At 35.8% G+C, this 16,910-nt stretch overlaps 1 protein-coding gene across 1 annotated transcript in view; it reads left to right on the top strand.

Moving 5' to 3' along the window:
• Window positions 1-16,910, top strand: part of LOC138708830 (synaptic vesicular amine transporter-like) — a 34,441-nt gene extending 17,531 nt beyond the window's left edge. The window contains exons 6-13 of the mRNA XM_069839046.1: window positions 897-980; window positions 2,315-2,497; window positions 4,083-4,123; window positions 4,325-4,471; window positions 7,558-7,701; window positions 10,907-11,090; window positions 12,890-13,026; window positions 16,604-16,910. Of these exons, the coding sequence (XP_069695147.1) occupies window positions 897-980; window positions 2,315-2,497; window positions 4,083-4,123; window positions 4,325-4,471; window positions 7,558-7,701; window positions 10,907-11,090; window positions 12,890-13,026; window positions 16,604-16,723 (1,040 nt within the window). The 3' untranslated portion in view covers window positions 16,724-16,910. The remainder of the gene's footprint in view (window positions 1-896; window positions 981-2,314; window positions 2,498-4,082; window positions 4,124-4,324; window positions 4,472-7,557; window positions 7,702-10,906; window positions 11,091-12,889; window positions 13,027-16,603) is intronic.

Below are 16,910 nucleotides of genomic sequence, written 5' to 3'. Positions count from 1 at the left end.
TATATGGAAGACCCGACTTCTGAAATATAGATGGAGCTGTTCAATTGTTACAATACATAACATAGCCTCCAACAATTCACAAGATCCATTCTGTGAAGTAACGAAGTTGTTAAATATTTTGGTTACAACACCAATGACCACTGCTGAGCCAGAAAGATGTTTTTCTTTCTTTAAACGCATAAAAACGTTTTTAAGGAACACTATGTCCCAGGATCGCCTCACTGCTCTTGCAATACTGTCAATAGAAGAGAGTATGATGTCCAAGATGGAGGGGTTTAACACCAGGGTAATTGACAAGTTCTGCAGTAGGAAGGAACTTCATATTTCGTCACTAGGCGAGTCTCCAATTAAAATAAATGCATATAAGTGTATACAGTAGGCCGATATAGAGATTGTAGCACACTCATTATTTTGACCACCAGCCGCTACTGCTACTGACATGAGCCTGTCGTATTTAAGCACACTGAAATGCTATCGACCTGGGCCGGGATCGAACCCGCAACCTCGAGCACAGAAGGCTAGCGCTATACCGACTGCTCTACCCAGGCCGACTAAGAGTACGGATTCCTATATGAAAATCTACCACGTAACAAGTTCGATTTCTAAATTCTTGCAGAGTATCTTAAATATCCATAATTTTAATTCTCTGACTATGCAGTGGTACATGAAACTAACAAGAAACAGAAGAAGCATAAGAAATCTGTTGCTTTACCCACCAAAATTGTCAGTGGATATACGAAATGTTGTAGATAGTCCAAAATAACAAAACACATTTTGGAAGATCTCATCAGTCAACAGATATCCCTGTTTTCTCCAAATTTCTGGCTAACATTTTGAAATTACTGCTGTCTGTCGTTTCTTTTAGTCGCAATTAAATCAAATGTTTTTTTTTCTAGTATTTGCTTTTGGAGAGCGATTCATGGCACTACTGTTGGCCCGAAGCCTGCACGGTGTTGCATCAGCATGTATAAGTGTGTCAGGTAATAAATGCTTTAACAATGACAACTACAATTTGTAACACTGAAAGCCAAATGCTTACAAACTAATGCTTAAAGATTACTCAAATTTTTATTAAATATTTATTATATAAACCAAAACATTCTGATTTCTGCTCAGGTTCACTGCATCATGTTTGTGAGTAGCCCTCATATATGGGTCATTTGTTGTGTTTAGCATCAGTCACCAAATCCATGGACTTATTACAATAACAATAAAACTGCGCTTTTATTTTTATTCCAAGGGTTCTCCACTATTCAGACACAGACACACTAAATCCTATTGGCTTAATGTGTCGCCCTGATACTTGTTTCTTTTCTGTTTAGTCCATCAAAGATCTTTACAGTCGAATGAAACTATTCTGCAGGGATATTTGCAGCTACAATTTAGACAATGATTTGCAAACAGGGAACACGATTAGGTGAGGCATAAACAATCAGTAAATTTGCCTGGAGTCCTCCTAATTAGTGGCAAGTTTCTCTCGTGGCTAATGAGAAAGACAGGCTACAGCACGAATCGGAATCACGTGGTTATCTTGGTCTAGTCATGGCCATCTTGACGATCACCTAATATAAATACATGTTCAAAGTTCTGAAAAACAATATATTAAACTCATGTTAAACGTGCATTTACATATAAACTTATTCAATGTTGGCCATATTAAGACTAAGCGTAAGACTAAGAATGTGACGTCATGCCTCTCTCTCGTGGCTAACAAGAAAGACAAGCTTTGGCACGAATTGGAGTCACGTGATTATCATGGTCTAGTCATGGCCCTTTTGATAATCGCCTAATATAAATACATGTTCAAAGTTCTAAAAAACAAAGGAATTGCTATATTAAACTCACGTTAAAAGTGCATTTATATATAAACTTGTCCAATGTTGGCCATGTTATGACTAAGAATGTGACATCATCCCATAATATTGTGGACATTCTGGAATTACATTTTTATTGTTTAATAAAATATTCCATTGCTTATTTACACTCTCATGTATTACTTTTTCATGTATTTTTTGTTGGAGGGTTTTCTTAACTATTAGTTTTGAGGAATGAAACAATAAACATGTTTTGATTAATATAATAAATGTTTCATACAAATCGAAGTAATCTTAAGAACTATGCATCTTCCAAACACAAAGTCAGTATAACAATGCAAGATCAGTCAGTAAGATTCATTGATCTATATGAATTGTTCCTTGTTTTCATACTGAAAAATGGGTAATTTTTATTATAGTTGCAAACAGTGACAATTGATATAGGTATTCACATACAATGTTTAAGTCACAGTTTTGTATCCACTGGGTTGTGTGAGCAGGGATGTGTCTGGTGGCAGAGCAGTTTCCTGATGACATAATGAGAAGCAAAGTGATGGGCATCATTTTAGGCAGCATGGCCCTCGGCGTTCTGTTGGGATACCCATTTGGAAGTCTCCTGTATGATTTCGTAGGGAAAATGGCGCCATTCCTCATCATTTCAGCTGCAGTTTTCTTAAACGGAGGTAAGACATCTCTACATCTTGTCATTCTTATCAATCGAAATCTGTGGCATGACACCCCATGAAGGGTTAAGACCGACCAGCACACTGCTGGCCTCAAGTCCACATACCTCAACAGAGATGAACGATCATCCAATCAATATAGACGTAAAGTGTGGTCATCACGATGATTTCCATCCATTATAGCTGGTTTTTGAAGCATGATTTCACTACCTATCGTAGCTCCCAAAATTCATCACAATGGTCCCATACACTGACCGAAACTTCATGAGAAAATTTGTTACCCGATAATGACTTGAACCAGCCCTTATTTCATAACACAATCTAGCGTGATGCCTTAGGTGGTCTAATTTGTCATTCTGATACACAGAATAATTGTGGTGAAATGGTCAATTGTTTTATTAAAATGTCACGATAAACTCTACCCAAATAATTGGACTTTCACAAATAAAATTCACATCTATCTAAAAAATAAAAGACTTTCTGCTAATTATTATTCTTCTATTTAAAAATGAAGTTAAATGAGAACTGTATGAAATTATCTAGGTTCATATTTTACATAAGATATTAACTTAAGAATTTAATTGTAATAACTTTCAGGTGTTAAAAGGAACACCTCAAAATTGTTATTATAACTTCTTAAATGATACGGTGTTGAAAGTGTGTAATCAAGATGTGTAAGATAAATTATTTGATCCAATTATAAATAAGTAAATAAATAAATAAATAAGTAGATAAATAAATAAATAAATAAGTAGATAAATAAATAAATAAATAAATAAGTAGATAAATAAATAAATAAATAAATAAATAAGTAAATAAATAAATAAATAAGTAAATAAATAAATACATAAATAAGTAAATAAATAAATACATAAATAAGTAAATAAATAAATACATAAATAAGTAAATAAATAAATAAATAAATCAGTAAATAAATAAATAAATAAGTAAAGAAGTAAATAAATAAGTAAACAAATAAATAAGTAAATAAGTAAATACATAAATAAGTAAATAAATAAATAAATAAATAAGTAAATAAATAAATACATAAATAAGTAAATAAATAAATACATAAATAAGTAAATAAATAAATAAGTAAATAAATAAATACATAAATAAGTAAATAAATAAATAAAGAAGTAAATAAATAAAAATAATAAATAAATAAATAAATAAATAAATAAATAAATAAATAAATAAATAAATAAATAAATAAATAAATAAATAAATATTTATTCTGTGATTTAAAATGCCCAAGGCAGATGCTTTTAAAATGATATCTAATGTGATAAAATATTTTTGGTACTTCCAAATCCAATGTGATACCACTATGACTATTTAAGGTTAAAAAAATTTTAAATATTGTGCAGTTAATTAAAGAAAGATTTTCTTGAAACATTTACGATATTTCTGTACTTAGAAAACTTTCCAATTAAAATGTACAATTTCCGCAAAAATATTAACACTTGGAAAATTAAGATAAAGATCATGATAATATGAAGTAAAATATTTTATAACTTATGCAGATTATGAAAACTGTTTTTCAAATGGACTCGTAAATGTTTCTCTGTCACTTCTGTTTCAGTGTTGCAACTCTTTTGTCTCGACTTGAAGCCAGTTACAGATGTGAGTACCACTGTCTTTCTTATATAAGGCTAAAATTCTTTATTTTCTGAATATCTGTTTAATTTATTTCTTAATTCTTCATAAGAAGGGATCCACTATGTTGTTATCTGTAGGTATCCTGAAAATAATAAATGTGTTAAAATGCATACTCTTAATTAAACGATTCTAATGTGTTTAATATTCATTATGTTTGAATGTCAGCGCATCCTGATCAGCACAAGCTGGCAGCGTCTGCTGTCTGACAGCCACGTGGTGCTGATAGCTGGAGCCATCTGGCTGTCCACCTCCACCATGGCCATATTGGAGCCCTGCATGCCTATATGGCTTATGGACAACATAAAGCCGCAAGTAAGTTTAATGATACCCAGGTATCTGTTTCGTTGAGTTTCTTCATTTGACATTCCGGAGAAGTTAGCATACCTTTACCTTTTCAGACTAAGATATCCTGCCTTGATGATCAGAAACGGCTCTTCATATGCTTCCTCTTTCTTCTCTTATTTGTCACCTCTTTATTAGGTTCCTTTAATTTCTTATTCTTATTGCCATTTTTCAATCTCTAAATTTACTTTTTTTTTTTTTTTTTTCATTTCTTGTATAGTCTTTCTTCAACTTCTTCCTCGTTCTTCTTCTGATCCTGATTCTTCTTCTTCTTCTTCTTAAGAATGAAAATAGCAGCTGTCGTGATATCACTATTTTTATGTAGGCTATGTACAGGGTGGAGAAAATCCACAAACGATTAGGAAAAACATGGAAATTTTACTTGAAGCAAGTAAAGCGATCGGTTTAGAAGTAAATCCCGAAAAGACGAAGTATATGATTATGTCTCGTGACCAGAATATTGTACGAAATGGAAATATAAAAATTGGAGATTTATCCTTCGAAGGGGTGGAAAAATTCAAATATCTTGGAGCAACAGTAACAAATATAAATGACACTCGGGAGGAAATTAAACACAGAATAAATATGGGAAATGCGTGTTATTATTCACTTGAGAAGCTTTTATCATCTAGTCTGCTGTCAAAAAATCTGAAAGTTAGAATTTATAAAACAGTTATATTACCGGTTGTTCTGTATGGTTCTGAAACTTGGACTCTCACTCTGAGAGAGGAACATAGGTTAAGGGTGTTTGAGAATAAGGTGCTTAGGAAAATATTTGGGGCTAAGAGGGATGAAGTTACAGGAGAATGGAGAAAGTTACACAACGCAGAACTGCACGCATTGTATTCTTCACCTGACATAATTAGGAACATTAAATCCAGACGTTTGCGATGGGCAGGGCATGTAGCACGTATGGGCGAATCCAGGAATGCATATAGATTGTTAGTCGGGAGACCGGAGGGAAAAAGACCTTTGGGGAGGCCGAGACGTAGATGGGAGGATAATATTAAAATGGATTTGAGGGAGGTGGGATATGATGATAGGGACTGGATTAATCTTGCACAGGATAGGGACCGATGGCGGGCTTATGTGAGGGCGGCAATGAACCTTCGGGTTCCTTAAAAGCCATTTGTAAGTAAGTAAGTAAGGCTATGTACAGGGTGATTCAAAAGTCTGGCGACATAGATAAACTCACAGTGAAAAATGGAAAGAGAGGAAAGTTGTTGCAAATATGTAATTTTCAATCTAACGTGCTTTAATTTTCAACATAGAATACACTGTTAAGGGTATACACTAGGAAGACACACCTGCTAGTCCCAAAGCTGTCAAATTAATGATTTTTCTGCTAGTTATAGTAGATGTCAGATGAGTATTATTTAATGGAGAAAAATACATGACATGCAGAATTTAGCTGTTATTTAACTTCTCACAGTGGAATAAAATAACTTTTTACACTGATAGCATAAGAATTTGGGGGAATTTCATTCTTGCCTAGTGGTTTTCCCTGAACTTGTATTGGCAAACTGCTAATTATCGTCAACATTTCGTAATTTATCCAATACACTAAACTGATTGCGATAACGTAAGTGCTCCATTTAAGCAAGAAGCAAGAGGCAGAAGTATATTTTCCGTTCTCATTGAGGGTCATACCAGTATAAACTCGCAACAGTGCATTCTATGTTGTAGTTAGATTCAAAACTACATATTTCAGACAAATTTCCCCTCTTTTCATTTTTCACTATCTGCACTAATAACGGAATCTATGTCGCCGGACTTTTGAATCACCCTGTATAGTCCTTCTGAAAGATCAGTGCTAGAGCACGGCTTATTTCACAAACTCGGATTCAGTCTCTGGCACTGACTGGAGTGGTACTTGTGGTGCACAAGATTAGAAGATGATGATCTTTCTCAGGATTCTCTCATTTCCTTCAAGATTACAAATTTCATTCCACTAATAATCTCTTCAATTCACACTATTTCAAGACATCAATGTGGTTTCAGGATAACTTTGGTGATGCCAGATGGAAGTGACTAGCCAGAATACTATTTCTCTGTAAAATGCTCACGTTTGTGAACTGGTGTTAGATGGAGGTAAGCAATACTTATTGGCATCTGAAAATATTCTTAGTGCCTTGGATGCCTTGTGGCGAGACTCGTTAGTATTCCAGGTATGGTCATGGTGCCTGTTAGAGACAGTCTAAGTGGCATCCCACTGCATTCAGGGACGGTTTATGATATCTGGTGACAGTTATGGAGCTGCCTAAGTCTACATTACCTCCAGGGCTCAAAAGCTACCTGTAAAATGTCCCATTAATTTCAGCTCTTTCTCCTTGTCCACATGCAAAAGGACTTTCCCACCTCTCCATACACATACGCAAGCACACAGATTCATAGTATTCTGCCCAAGGGCAGGTCTTTCACTGCAAATCCAGCATTCTACAATCTTTCCCATACATACATACTTAGACTTCAACAAACAAAATTTTATAACACAATCCCAAGGGAAAAAATGGAACTCTCTGCATCATAATCCACAGTTAATTCCCGATTTACCAGGAAAATCGTCTGTAGCTGCATTTAGATTGGCAACAGGCCATGATTGTTTGGCCAAACACCTGCATAGAATTGGAATATATCAGTCCCCTAACTGCCCATTGTGCAACTCAAACCAAGAAATGGATTCGGAACACCTCAAAATCTGTGCTTCAGTGGCTGACCATGATAATATCTTTGAAAAATATTGGAGTGCAAGAGGTCAAATGACTTTATTGTCAAATGCCTGGCATTAGAAAACAACAACAACAATCTTTCCCATTTTCTGTCTTCCTCTCAGTCTCCGCATATGATCAATGTATTTTAATGTTGCCTATTATCTGATATCTTTTTCTGCCCCGAACTTTTCTCCCATTCACCATTTCTTCCAATGCATCCTTCAGTAGGCAGTTTCTTCTTAGCTGGTAGCCTAGCCAATTTCTTTTTCTCTCCCTCACATCCTACAAATTAATTACAAAGATTCTTATATATGTACATACATAATGCATATGAATATGTTTCAGAAATGGCAACTAGGAATGGTCTTCATCCCAGATAGCGTGGGTTACCTGTTGGGCACCAATTTCTTCGGTTCTGTAGCCTATCACTTGGGGCGCTGGCGAGTTGCAGTATCTGCTATGATGCTGGTTGGCCTCTCCTCTGTGCTCGTGAGTTCCATTTACTATGCTATGGATTCTTACTATATCTTTCATAAACAAGACTGACATTGTCCTTGAATGGGTTTAAAACCAACATTTTCAACTAATGACAAGTTTTATTAGCAAATTAAAATTCTACTGAAGGTGTATGTGTAAAACTGCAAGGATACTCACTACTAGCATAATACAGAGGTAAAAATAACAAAATAAATATCGTTGGACCCACGCCAAAACCGACGAAATTGCAAAATCTTACTTTTGAGAAAAACGCATTTGAAGTTTATTCTATCTCGGAAAAATCAGAATTTAAACTTTTTAAACTAATTATTCCTTTAAAAATATTAGTCAAGGTTTTATTTTATTTTCATAATGTTTCGTCTACTTTGGTCTGTAATATTATTGATTAAATATGACTTTTTTAATTCCTAACTGCACTTTCGTAAAGTTACACAACGCAGAGCTGCACACATTGTATACTTCACCTGACATAATTAGGAACATAAAATCCACACGTTTCAGATGGGCAGGACATGTAGCACGTATGGGCGAATCCAGAAATGCATATAGAGTGTTAGTTGGGAGACCGGAGGGCAAAAGACCTTTGGGGAGGCAGAGACGTAGATGGGAAGATAATATTAAAATGGATTTGAGGAAGGTACGATATGATGGTAGAGACTGGATTAATCTTGCTCAGGACAGGGATCAATGGCGGGCTTATGTGAGGGTGGCAATGAACCTGCGGGTTCCTTAAAAGCCAGTAAGTAAGTAAGTAAGTAAGTAAGTAAGTAAGTAAGTAACTGCACTTTCGTTATTTTGAAATTGTGGCAGATTCGTAAGGAATTGGGAAAGTAAAAGGAGATATTGAACTCAATTATCTGTTAGAAATTGAATATAATTGAAATTAAATAGGGCAATAAATACAGTGAAATGCAGGATAATGTACATTAATTGTTACAATCATCATCATACTCTGATTCTTTACTGAAATCAGATTCTGGCAAATTGTCCCTCACTTCTGATTCTTTCAATTTTAAATAGAATTCGTGATACTTCTTCGGTATCGTCAGATCCTGGCACATCTTCATAAGATCTTTAAGTTTAGCTTGAGAAATGGAGAGTTCCTTATCATAGACTTTTGGGAGATTGGGTTCTTCGTTATTGGGTATTTCCCTACATTTTTTTTAATATGGTAGCAGGCTCAAATTCCCCTTTATGATCAATCTTTCGACTTTCCCATTCTCCTCTTTGCAAAATTCAAGACTACAAACTTTTCTCCAAGGAATAACACCTTTAAGATCTTTGGCAAGTGAAGTAAAATTATAGAAGTCACTGAATTGCATTTTATGTACAAAGAATGGCATTGGCTTCAATCCTGCACTTAGATCGTTATTCCCCTGGACCCTTAAATAAATAAATAAATAAATAAATAAATAAATAATGCCTCAGGAATCTTCTATGCCACATCAATAAATTTAGGAATGCAGTTATATTGTCAGACTCCAAAGCAGCTATTCTATCAATCGTCTCTAAACACACACCTTCATCTCAAACAGCAGAAATAACTAAAATGCTCTCTCAATTATTATCACTCAATAAAAGAATTGTATTCCAATGGATACCATCCCATTGTGGAATCCTGGAAAACGAGAATGCGGATGCTTTAGCAAAGAAGGGAAGCACTGCTACTTACAGACCTGTTACTAAATCTACGTACTACTTTGTGAAGAGATTTATTAAATCTACATACTTAGACTTCAACAAACAAAATTTGATAACTCAATCCCAAGGGAAAAAATGGAACTCTCTGCATCATAATCCACAGTTAATTCCCGATTTACCACGAAAATCGTCTGTAGCTGCATTTAGATTGGCAACAGGCCATGATTGTTTGGCCAAACACCTGCATAGAATTGGAATATATCAGTCCCCTAACTGCCCATTGTGCAACTCAAACCAAGAAATGGATTCGGAACACCTCAAAATCTGTGCTTCAGTGGCTAGTCATGATAATATCTTTGAAAAATATTGGAGTGCAAGAGGTCAAATGACTTTATTGTCAAATGCCTGGCATTAGAAAACAACAACAACATAAATAAATAAATAAATAAATAAATAAATAAATAAATAAATAAATAAATAAATAAATAAATCGTTTATTAATGTCATGAACAACAGTTTGTTGCAATAGACATAAAATATACTAAAATACAAGAGATAATAAAATAATATTTGACATAAAATATAAAAACAGAATGAATACAACAATAGAAAATGAAATAATAATAGGCCACTGGAATTAATAATATAACAATGACCAATACTACTATACTCCCGACACTGATATTTCCGGCGTGACTCCGCCTCTCTGCTTATGTCTTAGAAAGTGAAGGCTCTATAAAGTCTAGGTAGGTAGTATCATTCGCCATTTTTGTTCTTATGTTACCGAGCTACCATACAAGGAATCTATTTGCCACACCGTTAAACATTATCATGTCGTAGCTCCTTTGATAATAAATCAAACGCACTGTAATTCAGCAAATAATTGAGCGGCAAATAACGTCTTCATGTGCTTTCTGCGAAAGCCAACAAAAGAGTTAAAATAGCGGGCGATTATATTAAGTATTTATCGAGCCTTAAGAAATGAATCAGCGAATCACAAGACGCACACATTTAAATGTAGCCGACCTGCAACGTAATTGGCTGCCGGAAATTAGAGTGATGGGACTATAATAATCGTTATATACAGAGCAATGCAGCTTATAAATTTAGAATACATTTACAGTGGAGTCTAGAAATTCACTAATACTATAGAATGGATGGTTGATTAACCAGCTATACAAAACAGATTTAAATTGTATTGTATTTATTGATATTTACTGACCATAAAATATTTAACATGGATTCCTTTGAAAGGGAAGTGAAGCTGGGAAAGTCATGTCTTGGATTCATGGCATATAAAAGAATTCGGTACTTGAATGAGGTGATTTTAGACGAAACTTATGTCAAAATTAAAGTTTGCTAGTCTTACGAGCAATGAATTCCACCTCACATATGACCCTACCTCAGAAATGGAATTCCCCACACTGCCAGATCAGCAGAGTTCAAAAAGTCCTTCATTAATCATATTACCAACTGCTGTGTCATGAAAAGAGCAAATGTTCTCATCCCCATGTGGTTACTGTACTTAGTTGTAATAGTGCAATGCTCACCACAGGTTCCCAGCGCAGGCAGCGTGTCTCAGCTTGCGGTGCCCCATTTCGGACTTGGGCTTGGCATCGGAGTGGTGGATGCTGCTCTCGTACCTCTTCTGGCCAGTCTCATGGACTCCAGACACTCTGCCCATTACGGCTCCGTGTACGCTCTTCAGCAGATGGCAGTCAGTCTTGCTTACTCCCTAGGTGAGTGCACTAAACCAGCAAGTTGTTATACCCATGTTCAATCTTTCGTACACTACTTTTAACACTTGAATATAAATAATTGATTAAATGGCGATCTTACTCGTGTTAATTATGTAAGCATGTGAGGCTTACAGCTGTTTCGGTGCTACTTGACACCATCCTCAGAGCCTTCTGTGTCTCGGCATCATCTCAACTTCGCTGCCTGTTGTGTGGGTGCGTTTGTGTGATGAAGAGTTGTGTCAAATAGTGTGTGTGTTCTGAAATTGATCTGTGTGTTGAGTATTTGATTAGGGTGTGTTTTAGTGTGTCTGTATATTTCATATTGCTCTAGTGTGTTGAGTTTGGGTTGTATGTGTAGGAAATCCTACAAAATTTAAATCATCATCATCATCATCATCATCAACAACAAGATAGGCCATTTGGCCTGTTTCGTCTCAGAAGTTGTTCCCCTTCTGAGATTTATGAGTAATTAATTTTTTCTATGGGTGGGTTACCAGCCCGTCCGCAAAACCCCCTTCCAGGAGGGCCAGAGTTTGATTTTGGAGTGCTTTCTCCTAGATGATTGCCTTCCTAGGCTTTGGAGTCTTCATCTGCCCCTCTAGTGTATATCCCCAATAGGAGGGTTGACTCTTCCACCAAATTTGTCGTACCGAATTAATATTCTCTGCCAATTTGCTGTTGAGGTCTTCACCCGTATCCCTGGGCAAAGGTTTCGTGTTATACCCCACGAGACTGGGTCCTTGGCAGAACTTAGTCACTCCTAAGAGTGTCCACCCCCGCGACTAGGACGCGCCTGCCAAGAATTACTCGAATATACTCAGTTACAGTTTTCACCCCCTGGGCAACAAAATTTAAATGAAATTCAAAATTAAAATGTTAGTGATCATGTTAAACATTAGTCATATTTATTACTTACAATATTGTTACTTTTATTTCAATTCAACAATGTAACTTTTATTTACAACAATAATCACTGTCTATAATTGAATTTAAACACTCCCGTCAACAATGAGATTTCCATTCCACACGGCAACACAGTATTCGTTATTGCACTCCACAGACGACAATGACAATTCACTTGGATTATTGAGAATAACAATGTACTGCTAATCTTAACTAATGTTCACAAAGCACTATTTACAACACAGAACTGTCAGTTCTCAGTTCACAGTTCGTTGCCTTGGCTATTTCTTCTAGCTCATTCACTCAAGTTCACAGAATATCGAACCCAAGACTTCCAGAGACAGTCCACTGAACTTGAACTCAAGACTTCCAACTGCATTGCTTCTGCCTGGAAACAGCTCAAGTTCACTCGCGTGTGTCGAACCCTAGACTCCTGGGCGCTCTGATTCACAAGCTGAATTCGCTGTCCAATACCAACAACAACTGACTGGCTCCTTCTTCGCGTCTCCTATTTATCACTAAACCATAGTTTCCAGAAACTACGATTTCGCGAACAATCTACAGATGCCGAGAGGATGGCGCTTCCCGAAACTTTTCTGGATTTCTCCCCTCAGTCGCAGTCGCTTTACTTCTCCCTCTCTGCTGAGGCCCAGCGTGCCGTCTTTCCCCTTACGTCCGTCCCCTCCATTTTGCGTGGCTGCAGCCTCGTCTCTCTCTGCGCGCCACTCCCCAGAGCTCCACAGAGCTCGTCTCGTCTCCCTGCGCCCTGTCGGACGCGCGTTCGAATCCCGAGACAGCTGTTACAATATTAAAACTGATTAATTAGTACTGTAATACATTAAGTAAGTATAGCTACCGATGGGATAAACTACTTGGCAATTTTCTGTTCTATTCAGGACCCCTAATAGGTGGAGAAATGGTTCCAGCTGTGGGATTTCCCTGGCTAATGAGATCTGTGGGACTCCTCAACTTGTTGTACTGTCCAATGCTGGTCTTCACAAGTCATGATGTTGGAAATCCCATCACTACACTTGTAAGTAGTTACGGTATGTCACTTTCAGCTATACAGTTAATTTGTTGACAGGTCCTAACCAAAGCAGCCGGTGTCTGATTCATGACAGATACTGTGAGAATTATGGAATAAAAGTGATGGGGAAGCATATTTTCTCTTGGCTTTTTTCATTCAAGAATTGTTCTATTTCTGTTGTACCACTACCCTATACTTGTCAGGGCCAATGTTGCTTGCTTTGCCCAACTAAATAATTATCTTTAAGGTAAGTGGCTATTGGAATATATGCAATGCACGTCAGAGGTATATTCCTGAAGATGGAGGCCAATAGGAATCTCTATATCATAACGAAAACATTGGTGGAAAACTGAAATTTCGCACAGTTCATTGGTAGCATTTGTGGCTAGCAACTTACCACATTCACAGTGAAAAAAGTGAAGCTATTTTCAAGAAATATAACATCAGTCCTTTGCCTTCTGATTGCCGTGCACTGTCTCAAGCAATGGTCTTGCACTATGGTAACTGCACGACTATGAAGACAAATACATGTGAATATCTAAATGCTGATAAGTCATCACGACAGACAGAATGATGACTGTTGAAATCTATTTTTCTACCCTGCACCTTACAGATATGACGAGAGAAAAAAATTGCCTTACTTATTTAGATTTCTTTGAAGTTTCAGAAATGCAGCTCTCTTCATAATCACTGCCAGCAACCATGTTGTAACAACTAAAGTAGCTATGTCTCTTTCTAACGTTGTCATGTGTCTATTCCAATGTTTTCTTCTAAGCAGTATATTGCTGCATATTTAGTAACCAGTTATTTGTAGCTCATTTCACCTGTAAGCATTTTAATGTTACATTTCTACAGTGTGGTCAGTTTGAAAGTTCCAAAGCATTACTCAAGTGTTTGGCAGCCTGAGCCCCACGAAATTTATGTTTAAATGATTGTCTCCTTCTGTCACATAACTTTCTGTCCTTGATGTATGTCTTCAAGATAACTATGGCATTGCAGTAATTTTCTCATCATTACACAACACTAAGGTATCCTCTACTGAAATCTCATTTATGAGTGACTGCAGGATCGAAAAGCACTATGATATTATGGAGAATGCATGGGGCTCAGTCCACTGACTAGCAGAGCAATGTTTTGGAACTTTTAAACTGTCGATCTGTATAAAGAGTCTGTTTTTAATTTTAAATTACGAACTAAAGTTAGGTACTATAATAAAATAAAAATAAAACATAATAATTACAATCTACTATATGGGCTATTCCATATGAAATCGATCAGTAAGAAACCTCGCATATTTTTTATACTCCAATTTTTTCCCTATTTACACAAGGTGCTGAGGGGAGTGCATTTTCAAAAACATACTATCGAAAGTCATACGGTTTTCATATTATTGAGTGACAAATTTAGCGTATTTTAGAAAAACAAGCCTCTTTCAGCGCTCAGAACTCTGGAACCATTTACTGCAGAACATTGAACGGGAGCTCATTTTGAAGCTGACATTTGGTAGATTATGTTAAGAAGTAATCCTTATTTTTATTGTACACAGGAAGACAGATAATCTGATTTTACTTGCTTTTAGGCTTGTTGGCCATTTGTAAAAAAATATTGAGGAAAAAACCTTGCATTATTGAGAGGGATTCTGCATTGTTTGCTTAGTGGTACGGCAATAAGTTTCGAGATTATTTTCACACGCCTAGACTTGAACGGCACAGTACCGCACGCACTGGCCGAGAGATGAAGATAAGTGAGCATTGGGCGTCATTTTACTCCTGTGTTTATGAAAACTTGTGATAAAGCTAGCCCAGCTATGCGCTACTAGACGAAACATCACGTGTTTGTCTCCTGGCCTTGGTTGTCTCGGCTAGCTCTTGCCTCACAGTCAGCTGGTTACTTCACGCGCGTACTATTTATTTTCTTTATTTGATATTTTCAATACTTTCTTATCAACATACCATCAGTAAAAAATATGTTTATTTGCACTTTCAATGCAGAATCTAACTATATATTTTTTAAATATTTTTTCCTAGTCAAAAGCGTCTTAATGAGGAAAAATCTAAATTTCTCCATTTCCATAAAAAGTAAGAAAATCTATTTATATGTCAACATAAACTTTAATTTCTCAGCATCAAAATAAACCATGATTTTGATCATTGGGTGAAAGGCTTTCGGAGCTACAACAGTTTAAATTTGCTAATTTTATGAAAATGCGATAAATTTAAATATTTTAAATTTAAACACTATGAAGTTCTGATGCCTCAAACTTTGCACAAAGCATTGTATCACAGTTCTCTACGTACAAAAAAAAGTTTCATTGTATTTAGGAATTGTAAGGTCAATTTTCTCTATATTTCGGTCGATTTGAGATGGAATAGCTCATATATATACCGAAATCATACAAAATAACTGAAGATAATAATGATTATAATCTATTATATAAAATCTAAACGTATAGAAAATGAATGTCAAGTCACAGTTGAAATCTACAAAGTACAAACTAAAGTTATATGGTTAAAATGTCCCATAAACAATGTGTCAGTTTTCCACATTGTTTGCCGTAGCCCATTTGAAGCTAATCCTCACCCCTCATTGAAGGAAAGATTCTGCTATCATGGCCACAAAATTCTTTTAAATTATGGAGACTATTCAGAGCTAACAACTTTATATATTGAAAAGAAAATGGCATGAAGAATGAAGTCTGTGGCCGGGAGGAAAAAGGTCTTAAGTCAATTTTTTGTGAAAATGAGATTTTTATATATTCTGAAAGCGGAAACAATTCTCTACAATCTGGTAAAACGGTTAAAGTTAAATAAAACTCCCGACTGGATTTATAGAGCGTTACCAAATGTCCTAAGTACTTTTGAATCGAGCACACACAGAATAAAGGACTTCAGAATATTTAACACTTTATTCCTTACAAACAATCACATGTTTACTTTCCATGCTTCCCTATTAAAAAGGTCTAACTTGTATTTTAGCCATTTTATCACATACTGATGCTCTTTCCTTTTAAAACTTTAAGCACCAGGGTAAACAGTCCTATAATTGTTTAAAACCCATTTTGCATTCCTAATAATTTACATTTCTCATTTATTTTGACATGAAAAAGGTCTTATGTTTAATAGTTCCTTGTACTCAGTTTGGCTTCTAGTCTTAAAAGGGCTTAAGTGCGGCTATTTTTGGAAATAATCAAGAAAATTGTTAAATGAGCAACATTACCTATTTCAGAAGAAATATAAACAAATGATATCCAGGAAAAAAACCTCTATAATTAACACTAATTTCAATCTTCCTACTGCTCTCCTGAAAAGTATAAAATTTTTACTTAAGACCTTTTTCCTCCCGGCCACAGATTAGTAATCGTATAAGCTACTCTAAAATTTTTTTTTCCCCCATTAAAATTCTCATGGGATGTTATGGAACAAGGCATCACATGACCGAGCTATCACTGAACTATTCGTTCCTATGGGGACAGGAGAAACGCATGGTTTATTACAGTCAATAAATCCATTTGAAAGTTTCTCTACATGTGTCCATTTCTTATCCTATAACTAATTAGGTATTAATTTGCTTTTTTATTTGAAAGAACAACTCCCTCATGGCTGATGCTCCTGCCGTCAACTACAAAACCAGTGCTGCAAGCGATCAAACACCAAATAACAAGAATCTGTACAGAAGATTCCTAAATTCTGAAGACAGTGATTGAAATGTAAGTCTGAAGATGCAGCAAATGTAATGACATGAAAATATTAAAATTTATTTCATTTCCATGTATTCAATCATGAAGAAAACTTGTGGCAACAATGCTTGCCAGTCGCATTACTGTGTCCTTCATTTGTTTTGTACATTGTTCCAATCCAAATAGACCCCGGCTGCTGGCCGGCGCATGAGGT

The sequence above is a fragment of the Periplaneta americana genome, chromosome 11 (assembly GCF_040183065.1).
Source record: "Periplaneta americana isolate PAMFEO1 chromosome 11, P.americana_PAMFEO1_priV1, whole genome shotgun sequence".
Lineage (NCBI taxonomy): Eukaryota > Metazoa > Arthropoda > Insecta > Blattodea > Blattidae > Periplaneta > Periplaneta americana.
This window is presented reverse-complemented; position numbering and strand designations above follow the sequence as displayed.